This window comes from Cucurbita pepo, chromosome 17 (assembly GCF_057944985.1).
Source record: "Cucurbita pepo subsp. pepo isolate OVF chromosome 17, ASM5794498v1, whole genome shotgun sequence".
Taxonomy (NCBI): domain Eukaryota; kingdom Viridiplantae; phylum Streptophyta; class Magnoliopsida; order Cucurbitales; family Cucurbitaceae; genus Cucurbita; species Cucurbita pepo.
Window position 1 is genome coordinate 3,100,929 of NC_141814.1, and position 21,396 is coordinate 3,122,324.

The following is a 21,396-nucleotide window of genomic DNA, read 5'->3' on the forward strand; positions in this document are numbered from 1 at the left end:
ACCCTGTCCCTTGGCTCCCTTCTTCAACCTCTCAAAATTTTTCCCAAAGCTTTTTTTGGAATTCCGAAAGCCTCTCATGGCCAATCATCAAATCCCTTAGCATAGTCAATATCTAAAATTAGGGAACAATGGTTTAATGTTCCAAAATTTCTCTTATTCCAGAGTCTATATTTAGCATGGTGTTCATGCCTTTGATTTAAGATAGCATTAGTTTCCATCCCCATTAAACAATTCTTAGCTCTTAAAACTCACCCTTTTCTCTACAAAATTGTAATAAAAACCCTAAAATCTTCTACACTTCCAACAAAACCCTGGGAGTTTCTTATACTTTACAAAAACCAATGAGTTATAGACCTCCACAAAAGGGGTTCTCTACGCCAATTTTGATGTGTTAATCCACACATTACCCTCATAGGATGAAAATATTAACAAAATAATATTAGGGTTACAAAAATTGGTTGAAGATTTTGATTTGGCACATTGTTTGTTTTGATTTTGGAGAAAGATGGGTGACGGTAATATGCAATCAAGGTATGTGAGATTGACAAAAGATCAGGCGCCATTGGAGGATATCACCCCTGGAGAGCTGAATCAACCTATTCAAGTGCCTCAGGTCACCTTTTCTTTTTTTCTTCTACTATATATCAACAATTGATGTTGTGTGTTGAATATTGATATACAATGACTTGCACAAACAGTTGATTGTTCATAGATGTGAGGAGTGTGGGCAGCCGCTACCGGAAAGCTATCAGCCACCAGCCGATGAAGATTGGACCACTGGCATTTGTGGTTGTCTTCAAGATACCCAGAGTTGTAAGACTGTTGCTAACAGAGTTTATGTTCAAAGTTGACAATATTATACTACGAGTCTAGTGATTGATTTTGATGTGGTGCAGGCTGGAGAGGAATGTTGTGCCCATGTGTGTTGTTTGGGGAAAATGTAGAGACACTGAAAGAGGAGATACCGTGGCAAAATGCATGTGTTTGCCATGCAATGTGTGTGGAAGGAGGAATGGCAGTGGCGGCGGCAACGGCACTTATACATGGCATTGATCCCCAAACTTCTTTTTTGATATCTGAAAGCCTCTTGTTTGCTTGGTGGATGTGTGGTATCTATACTGGTTTGTTTCGCCAGTCCTTGCAGAAGAAATATCATCTTAAGGTCACACACACAACCTTTTATTTCTCTCATTATTCTTTCTCGGATCTATTATAATAAAACAATTTTGTGTCTAACAATTTTGTGTCTAATAACAATGACCCACATCGATTAGGGAGAAAAACGAAAACATTCTTTATGAGTGTGTGGAAACTTCTCCACGCGTCTTATAAACCTTGATGAGAAGCCTGAAAAGAAAACTCAAAGAGTCAATTGGCAACTGTGGACTTGGGCTGGCGATTTGCTCATATGGATTGGGGTCCCGCATCAATTGGAGAAGGAAATGAGTGTCAACGAGGATACCGGGCCTTAAAGAGGGGTGGATTGTGAGATTCATTCCATATTAGGGTTGACCCATGATTATAAGTTCATTTCATACTAGGTCAGACTAGAATATGGCTGGTTACATTTCTACAAATGAATTATAATCTGATAATCGGGTCGATTTCATGATTATAAGTTCATTCCATATCGGGCCAGATCGGAATAGGAATAGGTTACACTTTTACAAATGAATCGGGGTGGATTGTGAGATCCCACATTGGTTCTCACTAGGCCTCGAAAGAGGACATTTCTAAAAATGAAGGGTGGATTGTGAGATCCCACAACGGTTCTCACTAGGCCTCGAAAGAGGATACTTTTAAATGAATCAGGGCAGATTGTGGAATCCCACATTGGTTCTCGCCAGGCCTCGAAAGAGAACAATTCTACAAATGATTCTAAAAATGAATCGAGATCCCACATCTGATCTCGCTGATCCGCAAAAGAGGACACTTCTAAAAATCAACCTACATATTGATTGAAATTATTTATTTGGGTTGGTATTTTGATGTTATTTATCAAAATTATGGTTAGGTTTTTAGTAAGCCCTAATATTTGGTGTACCTTCTTAGAACTCTCCATGCGATCCATGTCTGGTGCATTGCTGCATGCATTGGTGTGCGCTATGTCAAGAGCATAGAGAAATGAGGAACCATCTTTCTGATAACGTTGCCATGCAAATGACAGTCATCAGCCCTCCTGCCCTTCAGGCGATGAACATCCACCAGAATGAATCTGCACCGTCCACTTCATCTCTGCCATCTCAAGAACTAGCCATCACGACGATTTAGAACTCACTAACTCCTTCATGGGCCTTGGAGAGTTAGGAACTTTTATAAGGAATGACAATATTTTAGGAATCTTTGTTTTTAGTTCAGTGTTTTTGAATCTGTAACGTTATTACCAACAATTATTCTCTTCCTTCTTTGTTTTAATCGAGTGCAATTCTCAAATGGCACTCCCAATTTAAGCATATATCTTTTTGGTCGAAATATATGTATATCTTTTTGGTCGAAATATATGTATATCTTTTTGGTCGAAATATATGTATCAATCAATTGTGTTATACTCGATTCTAGGTATTGTAATGACCCAACTTTTCCTCTTAAACATATGATCGTTACTATGTGAATGTCATGACCCAATGTATCTGACAAGTCACACTATAAGTCAACTCATGATGCATCTTCATCTCTACGGGACTTCGAAAAAAGATTTTTGAAATACCCAACAGACATTAAAGCGCAAAGTTTATAGATTGGGTCAAAATAACTACAAACAATGCTATGGATGAAAATGCATCCACTACCATACTACCATATGAATCTTGACTAATAACCTAAAAATTTATAACTATTTCTTGGGTTTTACTTTCTTTTATAGATAAGATAGTATTTTTCTACACACATATCACATACATGTACATGCGCTTACTAGGTGTGATCGTTAACGAAACCCCTAGGCTTGATTATGAGCTAGCGCATACTCACGCTTGTCAAAAATCGATGAAAAATAAAGAAATGTGAATAATTTTGGGGTGTACGCTATATATAACATGTTGGAGAAGTAATTCATGATCATATAGGCATACAACATGTATTAAGTCTCGCATTTAATGTCGTGGTTGAATGAGATAATGCACGTTAATATTTCCATAATTATCATGACTTCAATTTCTTAAAAAACTACATAGATATTGTTATTTCAATCGTGCTTATTTAACATGTTATATCATGATCTCGAAAAACTTATATGTAGTCATTATCAACATATTAATCCTAATCAAACAAATATGGAAGTATGCATCACATAATTCAAACAAATATCATGACAAATTAATAATAGGGCCACTAGTCCGTGTGTTAATATAATTCCAAATGTTCCTAAGTTTTGTAAGTTGTTGGGATTTATGCTCAAAAACTTCAGATTGATAATTTAAGTTTTAATAAAATTTTGATTATTTTATTTGCAATTTAATATTATCGTATGAAAAATCTAAGATTATTAGTATAATTTTGAAAGGTATGTGGTTGACATGCAGAAGAATTTTGTTCAAATAATATCCTAAAGGGTTTATGATATATAGATAAAGTTTGGTGCATTATCCGGGTAAAAGTATTAATACGACTCATTTTGTAATTGTTACAAATGATTTAATCCAAATCGGAAACATGTTAGTGTGGGTATCCTATACAATGAATTTGTATAAGATTGGATTACGAAATATTTAATCTTTATTTATAAATTCATTAATTAATATTTTATTGGAGGATCATATTTGACTTGATCTGAGTTTATGAACTCGTGCTTGTGAGGGTGGTTGGAGTTTATGTCTAAGGCCTCCTAATTGTTTATTTAATTTTTTTAATAATAATTTTGATTATTTTATTTACCATTTAATATTATCTGATATGAACCAAAAGACATCAATCATACAATATACTTCAAATGTGAAGAAAAGGTTGACAAAATTATCAAAAGATGTTTCAATTAATGAAGTTTGATTGTTATAAATTTTGGGTGGATTACAATTTAGAGTTATTGTATTTCATTAATGTAGTTAAAGAGTTTTTATTTACTTTAGGTTACAATTACATAATGGTTAATTATGGTCATTAAGTATGAATGTTACAACTCTTGGAATGCCTTTAATAGTTTCATTTTGAGGTTATATAAAGCCATGTATGTTGTATTTGTAAGTTTCTTTGCAATTCTATGTAGTTTAGGTTGCATGTAGAATCATTCAAGCTCGACATGATCAATCTTGTTTGTGGAGTGATTCGAATCTCAAACAAGTGTTCTTGCGTTGAGATATTTGATCAACAAGAATCATTCAAACTAGACATGATCGATCTTACTTGTGGAGTGATTCGAATCTCAAACAAGTGTTCTTGCCTTGAGATATTCGATCAACAAGGTAATCCGAATCTTATTCCCCTTGTATTGATTCCTTATCTTATCATTATCCATGGTTGAAAAATTATGAGGTTATTAGTGTAATCTTATGTACGTGATTGACATAGAGAAGGATCATATTTAAGTAATAACCTAAAGTGTTTCATTGATACGACTAACTTTGTAATTGTTACAAATGATTTGAGGCAAATTGTATCAGACTAACCACATATTATTTAATCTCTCTTTAAAAATATGATAATTGAAAAGATTAATATTTCACAGAATTATCATATGTGACTCGATCTTAAGCTTGAGTGAGTTATGAATTTTTGCCTACAAGAGTCTGTTCTTTGATTTGCATGGGTGAGAGTGATTTTTGTAGCCGATTTAGTATGCGTACTATTTTGGAAACTTTACCAAATTGGGAGATGGAAACATGGTTTCACAAGATGAAATTTAATCTTTACGATATAGAGAACGTAAATGAGTAAATTCCCTTATGCGTTGATTTTGAGACTTAAACAACAGAATCTCACTCACTCGCTCAAGAGGGACTCTAAGGATAAAATGAACTTTTGACCCAATTGTAATTACGAGCAAGGGTACACTGAAAATATATAAAGATTACCAAAATTCTCACGTTTATTAGTATATAATATGAATATAGTCCAAAATGTTGTTTCTAGAAATAAACTCAAGCTGTAAGAAATTACTCCCAAAATCCAGTCCAACCAAATTACCTGCTCCACGAGAGATATATATCTGTAATGTTTTAAGGGAAAAAAAAGGTCACTTACGTAGCAATAAGTGTACTTAGATACAAGTCCAAAACATGTGCTTCTCCAATAAACTGCCCAAGTCAACAACAGTAGCAGGAAGCTGACTGGTACCACCTCACTATCCGCCGTTCATCAATCAGCCTATCATCTGCACAATCTATATGGTCAGATTCTTTTCCTTTTCGTAAATAAAACAAATAATCTTTTCATTGATACAGACACTTTAAGGTTCAAATCTCACTATAGTTCAATTTTGATGTAGATAAATTAAATGTGTCAATATACCAAAGTCGAGCATCTAGTGGAACAAAGTTTATGAGGCACTAAAAATCACCTTCAAGAAATCTCCGAAGATCCCTTGTAAGGGATTTCTGCGCCGTACTCCATAGAACTTCTCTGCAATTTCATCAAGAAACTGAAGCAAAATGCTAAAGTTAGAATCCGATTATTTAAAACCAACCAACTTTCCACAACTTCATCTCAAACAAATGCAGGAGTTGCACCTCATTTAGGGCAGGTTCTCTCTCAATACTTGGCTTGTAATTCGCCCTCAGCATGTTGAAAAGAGGCAAAGCATCTCTTTGCAACCTGCAAAGCCATATTTTAAGTTCGCTCATAAAGCATAACCCCTCATAGAAAGAATCCAGAAGAAGTCACACTAAAAATTTAACCAGCAAGCAAGACTAAATGTAACACTACTTGACGGTTCTAAGACAATGACCAAAAAAAGAAAGAAACAAAGAAAGAACTAATCTTTTCTCACTAAATTGATTTTATTACCATCATGGTTCGCACTCGATGCTTTACATCTGCTGAAGTAGATATATTGTTGGCTAGTTTATTCAAAACGAAGTAAATGGACTTACGTCAGCAAAAGATATATGATAAACTCAATCAATTCTGAATCAGGGAACTCAAGTTCCTCACGTTCTTCGTGCTTCTTTAACTCATCAATTAAACGATTAGCATCCCTTAGATTACCAAGAGACAAGTACCTACATAAAAACAAATGCATTTCACTCGTTTTATAACCATATAAATTTGAAATAAATTCCATATAGATGCATTGACAGAGATGGAGCTAGTATATCCACACAACTCTGCACTCTCACATTGAATGTACAAAAATTTCAAGTCCTTAAAAAAAGCTTCCTTTCATAGCCTTTTACTATGTTTTGGATCCCATCTTCTATCCCATAATAGTTCGGGAAAATATAAACTCTATCTTTGACTGAAGTTGAAGACCATTAAAACTAATAAGATAGCTATATCATTAAATGTATCCGTCCTAACTAACAGTTTAAATATTGATTTCAACATCAATATCTGAATTTCAATCAAGTATATCAATGAATATAGTGATAAATTATCATTCAAAAGTTGTCCACACACTCAAACCAAATATCGCTATGCTCTCTCCTCTCCCTTCTCCCATGCTTAACCACCTTTACATCGCCTCAACTTCTGACCACCATTTCCAGTGACTGGCTGTCGCCACTTTACAATGGCCTTGGAACTACTCCACCCATTCCTATTGATTGTAAATCCTTCACCATTGCTTTTGAACTCTCATGAGAAAGCAGAGCAAAAATCACAGCGCGAGTCAGAAACTCCTCCCATTCCCTTGCCCTTACATGGAACTCCTTCCAATGGCTTGCTTCATCTTTCAGCACCCTTACAAAAGACCCCTGCTCTCACAAAGAATTTTTCTGTGAAATCTGTTGAGATGATTACATCCCTTGGCTGGAAAAATTTACAAACATCTATGGGTTTTTTCTTTTCTTTCTTTTTTTTTTTTTTTCTTTTTTTTTTTTTTTTTTTTTGAGATCAGCAAACTATTACATAATGGAGGCTGGCGTACTCATCTCATCAGAAGACAATAAACAAAGTTGGTTCTCTTTCTTCTCTCTTATTTTAGATTATCCAGGAGCAGCACACCGACAGAATTGGAACCAATCAACCTCTCACAAAGAGAGGTTCCAGGAAAAGAATAAACCTCCAGTACCCGCAGCCCCATCTTACCCAGAAAGTTTGAAATGAAATGGTGGTTATAATCCAAAGGCAGAAACAAGGCAATGGCATGGCCAAGCATTCAAGATTTCCTACTTGCCTTCCCACTTGCTAAGGCCTCATTCCATGTTTATGATCGACAGGTATCCACGAACCCTTGCAAGCAAACAGATTGGACTCCTATTGAGAATTTTCAATTGAAGTTCTAGCACCTGACCTCACATACATATCTCCAAGATGGTATGTCTGCTGCTTATAGAGGACGGAATAATGTTGGAAGTCTCCAAGTTCCACAGAAAAATATGGATTTTCCTAACTGTTATCCAATTTCAATAAGGAGGCATGTCAACTGGTTAAAAGTGGTTGCTCACATTTCAAAATTCAAAAAGAAGATCAAATACATCAACTCGATCTCCAACCTTTTTGCGAACATGCAAGCTGGTCTCTATTTTCATATTTTAAATGGCCTTGTAAGGGTGAAGGGTTAAGGGTGTACTAGGAAGCTAAGGAACTTTGTCAAAGATTCTTTAATTTTAAGACAATTATTGTAAATTCGCCTCTAAACGACAAACAACCCCTAATTTTGAGCTAGTCATGGTACAAGCAGCTTGTAGAAAGAAGGCAAATCAATATTATTCTCTTAAACAGAGATAACAAGCCTATGCAGTTTTCATGCTTGACAACTTGACAAAAGTTACTCCCTTGTTATCCTAGAAAAAAAAAATGTTTTTTCGCTTCTTGAACAATTCTTGGTTGAGAGGAGTAGAGAAAAGTAGCTGGAAGGTTTCACAAAGCCAGTTTATCACAATTCCAATGGATGGAGATGATGTAAATGTTAACTTTATTGAACTCAACAATTCTTACTCCGATTCCTCTATGATTTTTGTCTATCAACATGAAGGACTTCCATTTAATCTTTGTAGGAAAACTTTCAAAGTTCCAAGCACGAGGGACACAGTGTTCAGAGGTTAGGAGGATCAAATGAGAAGGCCCATTGGGAAAAGAACAAAGCACAAACATTGCAGTCAACGCAAAAGCTCAAAGACGTAAAATGACTTCAAATGACATGCTCAATTAAGATGATGTCCCTCCAAAATCCTGATCCTACAAGAATATTTTACTTTTGATCTCCACCCAAATCTCTAATTTTTCGAATTCAGGATGAGATTGAGAATTATCCTTGAGCCCACAAGAATAGCCTTGCATTGTCATGTAAAGGATTTTTCTCCTAATACCCATGAGTGTCTGAGCAACTTTCGTGCACCTCAAATATTATCACAATACAATCATTTGACCTTATTGCATTTGGCTGTCAAGGTAACTCGTAAGATATTAAATCCTAAGTGACTACACAGGCATAAATCTAGCTTGCTCAAGAAAACCGCTATACCTCATAGCACTAGAATCGCCTCCGACCGTCGCACCTTCCCCATCCGTTCTTGCATTGCCTCTGATCCTTTTCTTAAACCCTATTCAGGCCGCCTCCACACCTTTTCCTAAACCATAATCACTCCCCCTCCCTAACCCCCAACCTCAACCCTCTTCACCCAATTCAAGCCTCTGGCGTTGTTTCTGTCCATTCTTCCTCACCCACTCCCCGAAGATTTCATAAAATTCACTGCCTTTGTCCATTTGTCCATTTTTCTTCTTTTTTACTTCCTATTCTTCTTCTCTTTTATCGCAACCCCTCTTCCTCCTCCGCCCCATACCACCTCACCGTTGACCACAACCACGCCTACCCTCTTACTGTTGCCTGCATTTTCTCAGTTCAACCTTCCACCCGTCAGCTCTCCTAGTCTGATATTCTCAAGGACTTTTCTTATCAAGATTTCATTATTCAAAGTCGATTGATTTGCATTTTTTTTGGTTCAATGGCAATAATGAGTTATTGCAAACGTAATATTGATTTCCACATTGGTGTGAAAATGTTGAGTTTTTCATGGAAAATGTGAACAAACAACAAGAAGATTATCCTTTCAACCTTCCTCTTATGCCAGCTTACTCATTTTTGGGACCATCTGGCTGTCTAGATTTTGTTCATTCAATGGTTGTCACTTTGAATGTACTGTTTAGCCTTCCTCGAGGGGAAGAAAGCTTGTACATATTCCTACTGGTTTTGACACGAAAGGATGGCTTGTATTTTGGAAAATGGTAAGAGATTTTATCTTAAAACTCTTGGAGATGAAGTTTTTAGTGTGAATTTTCTCATCAATCTAAGAAAGCAGCAACGTTACAGGAAGAATCGGTGAAAAGTAAGTTATCCTCCAGAAGTCAAGCAAATGCGACTAAACAGAATCCATGCCACATTCAAAGTCTGGACTTTTTGAAAGCAGTGCCCCCTGTAATTTCTTCCTTTTAGGCAAGGAAAGAGAAGGAAATAGTGGATATGAATCTCAATTCCCTCTGGGCGATTTCTAGGATGCCTGGTCAGGAAAGAGGTGCAAATCACCTCAGAATATTATTTCCAGTCCAGAATTTTATTAAATCCATTCATAGATGACAAGGTTTTGGTAAAGATTGATGATGGTTTATTGAGAATAAGTTTTGATGATAAGTGGATGCTTATTGGTAATCTTAATTTGAAAATTGAGCATCCATTCAACAATAGCTACAGAGGACGGATTTCATAATGTACCTTTGCTACTGGAAAGGTTCTTTTTTTCGAAGCTATAGGGCAATACTTTGGTGGTTCACTAAGAAATTTCTCCCAAACAATTGGTCTCCTTATTTGATAAAGTAGAGGGGAATATTTGTTATTAGAAATTTTCCCCTCCGTTATGGCGATATTCAACATTAGACCGTTCTAGCATGAGAAACTTTAATCATGGGATTTTCTCAACAGTCAAGGTTATTAAAGACCATTTTGTTGCCAAATGTTCAAACTTTATTCAAGAAAAAAACTCATTTGACCATGTGTCTTTCATGGTCACACATTCTTGGCTTCATTTTCTCAAGCTGCTTTTTTTAATTTCTTGAATTTCAAGCCCTAGTGTCTTTGTTCTACTTTCCTCCAGAAAAAGTTTCTGCACTTACAGCTGAAGTGGCAGCACTTAATTGCAAATTTTTGGCTGTATTTTTATTTCAATCGCTAGTTACTTTTCATTGTTTTATTCTCTTGTATTTTTTAGGCTTATTTCTTCTTGTATTGTTTTTTCTTCGATCCCACTGGGAATTTGTGACCTTGAATGCTTTCCTTCCTTTTCATATATCAATGAAAAGTTGTTTCTTATATATATATATATATATATATAAATAAATAAAAATTAAAAAAAAAAAGAGCAATAATAATAAATAAATAAGTGAGAAATTCTACATGGCCACCATGGCTTCAACCTAATTTCCTCTAAGCCTTGTTTTATTAACAAAATCCTATTGACCACCAGACCAACTCATGGCAGCTCATGTAAAAGACCAATTGCAAACTATCATTTTCAAGAAGAGAAAAAACCTCTATAATCTTTCAATATGAAAGCAAAAAGATAAGTAACATCCTGAACTACCTTCAAGTATCTATCCAAGTGCCTATTCCTCACCAAACAAACACCTCCAGATATATAATTCTAAGCGTCCAATGGAGTGAAAAAAATACATGTGCAAAAGGACCATCACTCAGAGGCTTCTTAACAATGTTCCATTGTTGCATTGCTAGGTCCATACTATATACATGCTTTATGAAACAGTAGTTCAAGTGTCATAATTTATAGCCACAATTTAAATTATTTTCCATTTTAATGCCATTGAACTTGTAAAAATAATAATGTAGCCCTTGGGACACAAGTTCTTCACCCTATACACTACATCCATATGATAACATTTCCATAATTTTCAATAGATTTGCTGTGTAAATATTTGTCCATATTTTTAATTCGTGATTTCTCCCATATTCTTGAACCCTTCAGAATTTCCATGATTCGAGAATTTTCAAGTGGTCTTAAGTATAAACGACTTTTGATAATCTTACATCAAAACAGCCCGTGCAATAGCCATATCATCTTCACCTGGATAACACTGCAGTGTTGGAAAAATGCACTGGCTCAGTTAATTACACGAAATAGAACAACAAAACAGATAACAAAATGATCACCTAGGCAAAGTACTAGAGCTCACAAGACAAAACAAATAATTTTGATCATTTTTACTCCGGAAAATAGAGAACACCAAAAACATGTACTCCCACTACTTATAATCGAGGTTTAAATATATGATAATGTCAATATTTCCATTCTACAGTACAATTGACAAAATAAAAAAATACATATTAACAAAATATATTTTTTTAGTTCAACATGTAAGAGTGAGGTTTCGAACCACTAACTTTTTTATTGAAGATATATGCATCAACTAAATGAGTTATGCTCCAAGTTGTGGCAAATATTAACAAAATTTTGGTAAGATGAATATAAATATTAATTACTTATTAATTTAAACATATTGTTACGAGTAATTTTTATTATTTTTTACGAAAATAACGTTGATATTTTATCAATGCTTCCATCAAAATTTCCATTAAATCGACCTCAACATTTTGGTCTTCATCAACCTTGAATTCTTTCATGTCATTAGTAAATAAGAAATTACACTAAACTATCTTTGGAAAATATAGATTAATGGCTGTACAAGTACTTCAACTGAATGACTATTAAAAGGTGTAAAAGGTGTACGGGCAACAAGTTATGTAAAGAAAAAGAAATACGCTTTAGGAACATAATTATTTAGGGAGCAATTAGCATAACACATGACTAAAACCTTACTTCAACCACGACAATAAATATGACTTAATGAAAATTGTATACTGATCCTTGAAAAATGAGTGATAAAGAAAGATTTGATAACCTTGCCCACAAAATTCACTAATATAGAAGCAAACATCTCGGGATTATTTCCTCGAACAAAATGATATGATACTCTGGTCATGTCCTGCAACAAGTAGAATACTGGAAGATACTATTAAACCAGTAAAGGTGGACAAGCAACAACAGTTTCATCACTCATGTTCCTAGATCACGTTTCAACATCATATTGAGTGGTTGAAATGGCAGCAAATTCTTACAGCAGCAGTACAACTTCTCATTGCCAAATTACATACTCAAAGAAAAATTTGTCATGCTAGGCTACAAAGAAAATTATCAAAATGGTCTTGGAGCCTAGCTAAAAAATCAAATAACAATCATTCTCGAAATGCTACATCTTGTTTCTATTAACAAGTCAGATACGACAATTCTAAATTTTTTGACATGATAGAAATTAGACACTGAAGTAACAAACTATTCTATCCCTAAAGAGACTGAAGTAACATTAAGCCTGCATTTGCATTTAAATGTACTCGTCATACTCATAGAGCACAAAAATTCTTATAAAACAAAGAACAAGTAGATAAAAGAGTGATACTCTGGTCAAACCTACCACTTCTGGTGACTCAGAATATACATATGTAGCAAGCATGATATGAATTTCCGGAGATCCACTCCTATGCGATCCAAACTCCATAGACCACCTGATATATTTAAGGATTTGTAGAAAGCATGTTCTCCTTTTTAGTACACAAGGATTATTCATAACTGATTGAATGAGACAGCAAAATCTAACTTAATCACTATGAATGTATGATATAGTTCAAACAGTCGCAGTTTTAAAATAAGATACTCATTTTTCTTTTTTATTTTGCATATTCCCAATGTAGATATGGCTAATTACTGGGAAGAAAAATGAACAATGACTCACTTTAAAGCTGCTTTCAAAAAGGAAGAACATCCTTCTACACGAGTTTTAGCGGCACCAAGTGCTTCAGAAAGCTGTTGCACATCATCATCTTCCCCCAATTGTTGAGGCAAAGGAATCTGAGGGAAATTCTCGTAAATTTTCCTGACACGACCTAACATAATGTTTGTCATAATTGTGAAAAGATGAGCATTACAACTTCATAAGCAACAGTGGACAACTAAAGGTAGTGTGTGTATATATATATATATATATATATATATATATATATATATATCTTCCATATTGGGTTATCAATTTAATCCTCAAATAGACTTGCCTAAGAAAGAGTTGAAGAAACAAATGACGAAGTTATCAAAAAGAAACTTTTGTTTTTAACAAGAAACAAAATTTTCCATTAATAAGATGGTAAGAGAGACTAATGATTGAAAGATACAAATTCTGCAAGTGAGAAACAAAAACAGTAGAGGACAAAGGAAATAAAAGCAACCCAAAATAGGCAAATAATCTATATAAAGAAAACCTCTCAAAAGACTGAATCTGAAAACAACTGAATCTCAAATTAAAAATTGAAAATTGGAATGCAAATACTGAATAACAAGCAACTAAAACTGCAATGGGAAAACGATGGAATTCAGATCATAAGAGAACAACGCTGAAAGGTTATTGCAATAAGAGAAATTAAAATTCAATATCCTTTCAGAGAGCTATCTCCCTCCTAAGTTTCACAATGGGTCATCCCAAATTCGGTTAACTTTCAAACATACAACCCACTCTATTTAACGATACAGTCTAACCAACGGTAATTTTTGTACATAACTTTTTTGTTGAGAACTTCCTATGTAATTACAATTATGCAACTCCTCATATCCATCCCAATAACACCCTCAATATCTCTTATAAAAGAAATACAGCCAAGCACGTCAAAGGGACTCACCAAGTGTATTATCATCACAAGGAACTTTCCCTTTAACAAGCGTCTCCACGAATAACACAGCAAGCTCTGCTCCACATGTAACCTGAAAAGTAGTAACTGTTAGCCATTTAAAACTAGGTTGATAAAAATTGTGAACTTCAAAAAGCATTGTTTCGTTTCCACACAAACCCTAAAAGCATTAGTATTAATAGAACAAACACATCAATTTTTCAACTAGAAAGCACAAAATTCCCATGAAAAGTAGACTTTTATCGTTATTCTTATTATTTTTTGTTGGGGGGGAGGGGGGCATCGAGACAGTGGCAGAAGCATAGGATCCATCAAGTGAAAAAAAATGATAATAAATTGATCAATCTATAGACATTCTAATAAACAAGTTTATAAAACCCCAAAAATAAATAAACGAAACAAAGAAAAATCAAGAGAAGCAACATAAGTGAACCAAGATGTCAGATCTCAGAAACACAACCAAAACAACAACACACAAAGAGAATGAACTAGGAGATGGAAAGAGGTCTTTCTAGGCAAAAAAAATTGTGCCAAGATGATAAGGAATCAACCCAAGGAAAAGCTTTGATACCAAATGATAAGGAATCGCTACTAGGGAAGTAAGATTCGGATTACCTTTTTGATCGAATATCTCAAGGCAAGAACACTTGTTTGAGATTCGAATCACTCCACAAGCAAAATTGATCATGTCTAGCTCGAACAATTCTAAACATGCAACCTAAACTATATAGAATTGCAAAGAAACTTAGCCATTGGCTAAAGGAAAAGGTAAGGAAACTTAGCCCTAATGATAAGGAATCACTCCAAGAGAAAGTAAAATTTGAATTACCTTGTTGATCAAATATCTCAAGGCAAGAACACTTGATTGAGATTCGAATCACTCCACAAGCAAGGTCGATCATGTCAAGCTTTAATGATTCCAAACATGCAATCTAAACTATATAGAATTGCATAGAAACTTAGCCCTCGAGGAAAGCAAAAATGCTCCTTTACTACATTTTCCAAGTCTCCTTTACAAATCTTCAATAAAAACTCTCCAAAGGAATCTAAGTCCTCAGTCGCGACTCTACAAAGGATACAATTGTGCGGACCCATCATCCCAGGTGAAAACCTCAAAATACTATCCGGCGCGTTAATCCTTTTGTGTAGGATCTACCAAGTAGAACACTTCACCTTCTTGAGATTCTAACCTTCCACACCAGGCAAAAGACCCCTTCCAAAGAATCCCTCTCCCCACCTAAAATGAAGCATCCTCAACCAAAGTGAGGATGCTAATGATATCCGTAGCAAACCCAAGATCAAGAGTGTTCTCAAGATGAGAGAAGTCCCACAAAACAATTTCTCATAGAAGATGTTTGGTACTGCTAAGAATTGTTGGGAGGGAGTCCCACATTGGCTAACTAAGGGGATGATCATAGGTTTATAAGTAAGGAATACATCTTCATTGGTATGTGAGTTTTTGGGGAAACCAAAAACAAAGCAGGAGAGTTTATACTCAAAGTGGATAATATCATACCATTGTGGAGGTTCGTGATTCCTAACAGGTACAACTGAGGAAAAATGAAAACGAAGCCAAGGAGATGATCGTGAGTTTATAAGTATTTGAATACATCTTCATTGGTATAAGACCTCTTGAGGAAACCAAAAACAAAGCCGTGAGAGCTTATGCTCAAAGTTGACAATATCATACCATTGTGGAGGTTCGTGGTTCCTAACAGGTACAACCGAGGGAAAACGGAAACGGAGTCTAGGGGTCTATCCCCCAACCACTTTATCCACACAAAAATAAGTAGCCCTCCAATCACCAACACACTAAGGATAAAAGAAGAAAAACAAGGAAAACTATCCAACAGTGCCTTCCAAGGTTCTTGGAAATGCCTTTGAAAGCCTTGTTTGAGGACCACTCATGAAGATGATAACCATACTTGCTCACAATAATCCTGCGCAAGGAAAACTATCTAAAAGTGTCTTCCATGGTTCTTGGAAATGCCTTTGAAAGCCTTGTTTGAGAACTAGTCATGAGGATGATAACCATACTCGCTCACAATAATCCTGTGCCACACGGAGTCAAGCGCGCAAGGAAAGCGTCACAGCCACTTAGCCAAGAAGACCTTATTATGAACCCTTAGGTTCTCTATGCCTAATCTGCCATCAACTTCTTGCATTAGAACCCCATGATATGCTTCTCCAAGGACCTGTTGACTAATATCGTGATCTTAGAATGAATGAAAAAAGAAAAAAAAAAAAAAAAAAAAAACATAGGGAGGAGAGAGTATTCTTGAAGTTGGGTTCACAAAGATTGTTAGGAAAGAAATAGTTGGAGGCAAAAGGCAAGAGTGAGATGGGTTAAAGATGAGTTCTTTTAAATTTTTATTTGTAACCCGAGATCCAAACAAAAAAGTTGCTTTAAGCATTAGGTGGTGTCTCACCTGAACCTATATGCAATCCACGCCTGGCACACTTTTTGGGATTTATCAAAATAGAACTTTGATTAAATTGTTATTATTTTTTTTGGATTTTTTCTTTTCTTTTTTCTTTTTTCTTGAATCGTCATATAGTCACAAATAAAAATGGTTTCTCTTATCCTCGGTTTTTGACCAAAAGTGACTAAATAATTGTACTTTTTTGTTAATGTGTATTAATAATTGTTTGGAACTGATGGAACTATGTATATTGTATATTTCATTTATACAGCATCAAAAGTAACAGAACAAACACAATCTAAAGGCCAAGGAGATAAATCTCCAAGCGAAGTAAAAAAGGATCAAAAGAACACCCCATTAATGGCCTCAAAAGAGACTAGAAAGGCAATCACAAACAAAACATTAATAGACCCTTCATTTTTTAATTGCTAACCTATTAATCCATAAACTCATTCACTAGAAACAATTCTGGAAACCAGTTGAAGAGAATGCTTACTTCAAACTCGCCAAATGAAGTAATCTTGTTTTCTCCAAAGGCAGGAGGTTGAGCCTCAGAAACACGGTATTATCATGAGTCCCTCACTACTATATTTGTGTATTCAAATGGCCTAGGGAAGTTAACAAGAACCATGAAAAATGCATACGACTCATGGAAAGGGCCTTCAAAGGAGGGAAGGAAGACTCTAGTTAATTGGAGTATAGTTTGTAGGCATTGAACTTATAATAATCTAGTGTGAAACAATCGTTCGCTGAGATACCAAAAGTCCTCAAAAAAAAAAAAAAAAAAACAAAAGAAAGTGCCCCAAATCAAGGTAGATAAATAGAAACTCCAGAATACTATCCGAACTCTTAAAGCACACTTACACAAAACACCACTACAGATCCAACAACATGGGGAAAAAAACTCTGAATATTCAATAGTCTTAATCCTCCAATGCAAAATGTACTAGACAAAGAATCTAACCGTCCTCAGAACTCTGACCTTCCACAAGGAAGAAAACAAAGAGGGCTTTGGAGAGGGAACCCACAGAAGAAGGGAAAAAAAAAACCAAAAGAAACCCCACCCAAAGAATTGAAGCTTTAAGAACAAGCATCCCAAGACGATTCAAGATGAAAATGGACTACTAGTAATAAATTGGAGACTATCTAAGGATAAACTAAAGTATAAGGTTATAGTTTTTCAGACAATATCATCAAACTGATGGTGCTGTATTTGACAAGGATAGAGGTGATGTGAGCAATCTGTAAGACATGACTACTTTCCTTTTGAGAAACTTGTTTTTGTTAGACATTTGATTTCATTTTATAAACTTTTGAGGGAGCCTATATTCAAAGTTTTTATTAGAATGACTGCATGGAAAAACAAGGATCCTAAGGATGGAAGCCTTAGTTTTGTAACTCCCTAGAGCTGGAGTTTCTTCTTCTTCTTCTTCTTCTTTGTTTTTTCTTTTTTTTTTTTTTTTTTTTTTTTTTTTTTTTTTTTTTTTTTTTTTGCAATTACTCCCCTTCTGCTATTGTTTTCCTGTAACACCTTTGTTGCTTTGTTTTATCTCCCCTTTCAATTTCATATTATCGATGAAATTTGGTTTCTGATTAATATTATTTTGTTGTGCGTGATGTCTTATTTTCTGGGATATGTCATATCATTATTGCTATGTTGTGTCTCATTTCTATATTCATGAATAATATTTCAAACACAATTAAACGTCACAGAAGTACCATACTACAGTTTTGAGTTTCTCCTGTTCTCTAGAGAAGAGGACTTCAAACATGGGCAACGAAATGAAGTTGAAATTTCAAGGCCTAAGCAATTGGGTCATTAAGAGTGTTAAAATAATGAAACATTGTTCTACAAATGCAAAAAGAACATCCAATCCAGCAATTACATACGCAGAAAAGATGCAACTAGCTTTGACCTGCTCATGTTTCAACTGGGAGCAAGCCCCTGACAGAAGAATTTCCAAGGCTTCAGAGTACTTTTCTGCAGCCACGTATCTGTAACGAGACAAGCAGATGTTCATGCACGTGCAGTTTGATTGTCCAAACCCCCATTTTTGCATTATCAATTGAGTGAAGGTCAGTTTTAACAATATTCGAAAAGGCTCAAGTCTATTAGCATTTGTGATAGATAGTAATTGCCAGTAAGGCTGAATCCAGATTAACTAGAAGCAGTACAGCAGACGTAATGGTAGTATTGTTATCTACTAATCAGCATTACTATTCTACAAATCAGAGTCACATACCGTGTGTCCATTTTGCATACTAATTTGAAAGGAATTTTTTTTAAATCGATCAAAACCATATGAAGATGGTATACTGTACCTTGAACTGACAGATTTATACATTTGTTGAGCCCCGTAGTAGTCACCGTCGTCGATAACGTCATCTATTTTCATAATATGCTGTAATAACAGTTCCAAAGAAGTTAATGCAGTCTAAAATATTTCCTCGACTCAGGGTGGAAAAAGAAAAAGAAAAAATAGACATGGAGGACAAGGTTTCTGTTTAATGAACTAAAAGAGTGGTCTCTTACATCAGTAATTGCGTTTTTTTTTTTTTTTTTCAATAATGCCGGAATACATTACAAAATTCAACTCACATAATCAATGAAACTTTCATTCTTTTGATTCCGAACACGACATCCTCAATGATTCGTGCATCACTTTTCTTCTCTTCCGGTCAGAAATTGATAATAATTTCGAAAACAAAACGTTATGTAATTTCTGAATTTGAGTGAAAACAAATCATAAGAAATAGTAACTAAACGAAACGCTAAAACTGAAATTGGTCTTAAAATTCTAACCAACACTCTAATTTCCCATGGAAGGCTCGAATTCGTTCTTAAACAACATAGAAGTGAACAAGAAGAAGGAAAAGGATCCCGAACATTCAATAATTACCTCTTGAACCGGAGGCAGTACAATTCGACTGGATCTCGCGCGGGACATCGTCTTCTGCAACGGGTGCGGACTCATTTTGAATCGAATAATGATCCCAGAAGAAACTGATATTTTAGTTTATGATCCTTCAAGAAAGAAGAACAAAAGCAGGGATTTCGAATGAAAAGAAAATGGAGGTTGTGTTGGGAAGGTTTCTTCGTTCTATGAAATTGAACCCCTTCGTAGAGAAAGCTTATTTTTCATAACACAGGATAGGTTCCTAAAATAGTTTTCTCATTCTCTGCCACCGGAGTAACAAACCTTCGGGACTTTTTAGATTTTTTTTTTTTAATTATTTTTTCCTAAATATTCAACTGTCATATATTGTCCGCTCTTTTCCAGTCTGAACACAAGCTCTCCAGGCTTTGCTTTAGGCTTCCCAAGAGGTCTCAAATTATTTGATTATAAATCCATTATCATTCCCTAAATTAACCAATGTGGGACACTTTCATCCAACACTATGCGATTTTAGTTTACCACCTAATATCCATTTACACAACATTCAACATCTAGTAGATTAATACATACATTAAAGTTGCGCACGGGAGCGATGTGTTTTGTTTTGTCTCTCAAGAGTGGTTATGCTATATGGGATCGAATTTCTTATAAATTTTGAAGATAACGGTAGTGTGAGCCTTTCAAGTTCATGGAATTATAGTCCTTTCTGGGCCGAGCATATTAACGTTTTTCTCGATCTTATGGATTTTGATGGTGAGATTTCAATATGGCGAAGTCCTTAAGAAGGTTGTTGAGAGCACATTTTAAACCAAAATACAACGTTTGATATCGTTTTCTACTAACGAAGTGTCAAACAACTTTGGGTTGACCATGTATCTCGTAGAGATGATTACGGTATAACTCCTAATTGTGAACTAGTCAAGAGGGGTTAGGGTCAACTACTTGGTACACAGTTTAGTTATCATTCAAGAGATTTTCGGAGTCGTAGAGAGTATACTACTAGGTTATCTCCGATTGTGCCTAGTGGGGAGCCATAACCTTCTACTGTTCTAACTCGAGAGTGGGTGTGAATAGTTTACTGTTCTAGCCTGAAAAGGTAAAGTAACAAGTAGTTTATCCTGTAGGGTAACTTTTTTTTTTTTTTTACTATTTTCATTCGCTTCAACTTTTTCGAAGCTCCCTATTGCATTTCCTAACACCTTGGCCATACTCCTAGAAAAGCAAACTAAAGGTAGGTCATAGAAATGCATCGAAAAACTCACATACTTTAATTCGAGGTCCGATATCTTCTACCTTTTGATTCCTCATACACAAGGAGCGCCTTATCCAAGCTCCACCGTCCTTCCTCCTCAAAGAAGATTTAATGGCGTATGACTACTTCCAATCTAACGAACACAATTGAAAAGTAGCCAAAACAAGGAAGCTATAAGTAATGCAACTATAAATCTCATGGAGAGTTCGATCGTGGCTCAAGATGAACGCTGGCGACATGCTTAACACATGCAAGTCGGACGGGAAGTGGTGTTTCCCAACTTATTCATAATTTTAAGTTCAAAATTTTGAAGAAGGTAAAATTGAAATTTGGATTATCATGAATACGACGTTTGACCTAAAAAAAAAAAAAAAAAGAAAACTCGAGCTAACAACGGTACACGTGCTTATCGATGATAATCAATCCGTTTATAATAAACACCAATAATTAATCAATATTTAAGAAAGGTTGGGGTGCATAAATTTTTATTTGCATTTTTTGTTTTCTAAGGCTAAGATTGTCAAAGTCCACATGGTGGCTGGATTGTTTACAAAATTAAATAAAAATAATGGTTGTGTGGATAATGCTCTGCTTATAATTAATAATTATTTACAAAATTAAAGATTTTTTTTTTTTTAATAATTATATAAATAAAATTTAATCTTTTAAGTTATCTATTAAATAAAAATTTAAATTTTTTATTTAATAACCATATGATTTTTAAATATTGAATTGATTAGAGACATAAAATAAAAAATTTAAAGGAATCTTATTAAATACTTTAAAACTCAGTGAATAAGACTTATAATCAACCTAACTACCGTATTTTATCTAAGTAAATATTTATTATAAATTAAATTTTTTTTGGTTTAACGAAGGTAAATGCGCGTAGATTAGATCTTCAACCTTTAGAGAAGTAAGAAATAAGATAATTTATACACTAAATTATGTCGGTTCTCAAATTGTTTTTTCTTAAAAAAAAAAGTCAAATTA

At 34.8% G+C, this 21,396-nt stretch overlaps 2 protein-coding genes across 3 annotated transcripts; one reads left to right on the forward strand and one right to left on the reverse strand.

The window, feature by feature from the left end:
- Positions 1-219: 219 nt before the first annotated feature.
- Positions 220-2,475, forward strand: LOC111778617 (cell number regulator 6-like). Its single transcript, XM_023658547.2, has 4 exons — positions 220-613; positions 699-813; positions 897-1,162; positions 2,053-2,475. Exons 1-4 carry the CDS (start codon positions 506-508, stop codon positions 2,269-2,271), a joined length of 708 nt encoding a protein of 235 aa, XP_023514315.1. The 5' UTR covers positions 220-505; the 3' UTR covers positions 2,272-2,475.
- A 2,527-nt stretch (positions 2,476-5,002) lies between these two features.
- LOC111778618 (protein GET4) lies at positions 5,003-19,438 on the reverse strand. 2 transcript variants are annotated; one of them, XM_023658548.2, is made up of 12 exons: positions 19,155-19,433; positions 18,577-18,656; positions 18,171-18,249; positions 13,823-13,904; positions 12,889-13,039; positions 12,571-12,661; positions 12,001-12,084; positions 11,129-11,175; positions 6,024-6,152; positions 5,661-5,745; positions 5,492-5,572; positions 5,003-5,305 (listed from the first exon to the last, which is right to left on the reverse strand). In XM_023658548.2, exons 1-12 carry the CDS (start codon positions 19,227-19,229, stop codon positions 5,294-5,296), a joined length of 996 nt encoding a protein of 331 aa, XP_023514316.2. In that variant the 5' UTR covers positions 19,230-19,433; the 3' UTR covers positions 5,003-5,293. The 2 variants fall into 2 exon arrangements, with proteins under 2 accessions (XP_023514316.2, XP_086975220.1); XM_087119094.1 differs by lacking the exon at positions 6,024-6,152 and having other exon boundaries at positions 19,155-19,438.
- Between the last annotated feature and the right edge of the window lie 1,958 nt (positions 19,439-21,396).

What these genes read in the sequence shown, in the direction of transcription:
- LOC111778618 (XM_023658548.2), bottom strand. Translation starts at nt 19,229, where the DNA reads ATGAGTCCGCACCCGTTGCAGAAGACGATGTCCCGCGCGAGATCCAGT. An exon ending in TTTTTGAAAGCAGCTTTAAA is followed by an intron (nt 12,662 to 12,888) that starts GTGAGTCATTGT and finishes TAAATATATCAG; the next exon opens with GTGGTCTATGGAGTTTGGAT. An exon ending in TAGTGAATTTTGTGGGCAAG is followed by an intron (nt 11,176 to 12,000) that starts GTTATCAAATCT and finishes CCAACACTGCAG; the next exon opens with TGTTATCCAGGTGAAGATGA.
- LOC111778617 (XM_023658547.2), top strand. Translation starts at nt 506, where the DNA reads ATGGGTGACGGTAATATGCAATCAAGGTATGTGAGATTGACAAAAGAT. An exon ending in AACCTATTCAAGTGCCTCAG is followed by an intron (nt 614 to 698) that starts GTCACCTTTTCT and finishes TTGCACAAACAG; the next exon opens with TTGATTGTTCATAGATGTGA. An exon ending in TCTTCAAGATACCCAGAGTT is followed by an intron (nt 814 to 896) that starts GTAAGACTGTTG and finishes GATGTGGTGCAG; the next exon opens with GCTGGAGAGGAATGTTGTGC.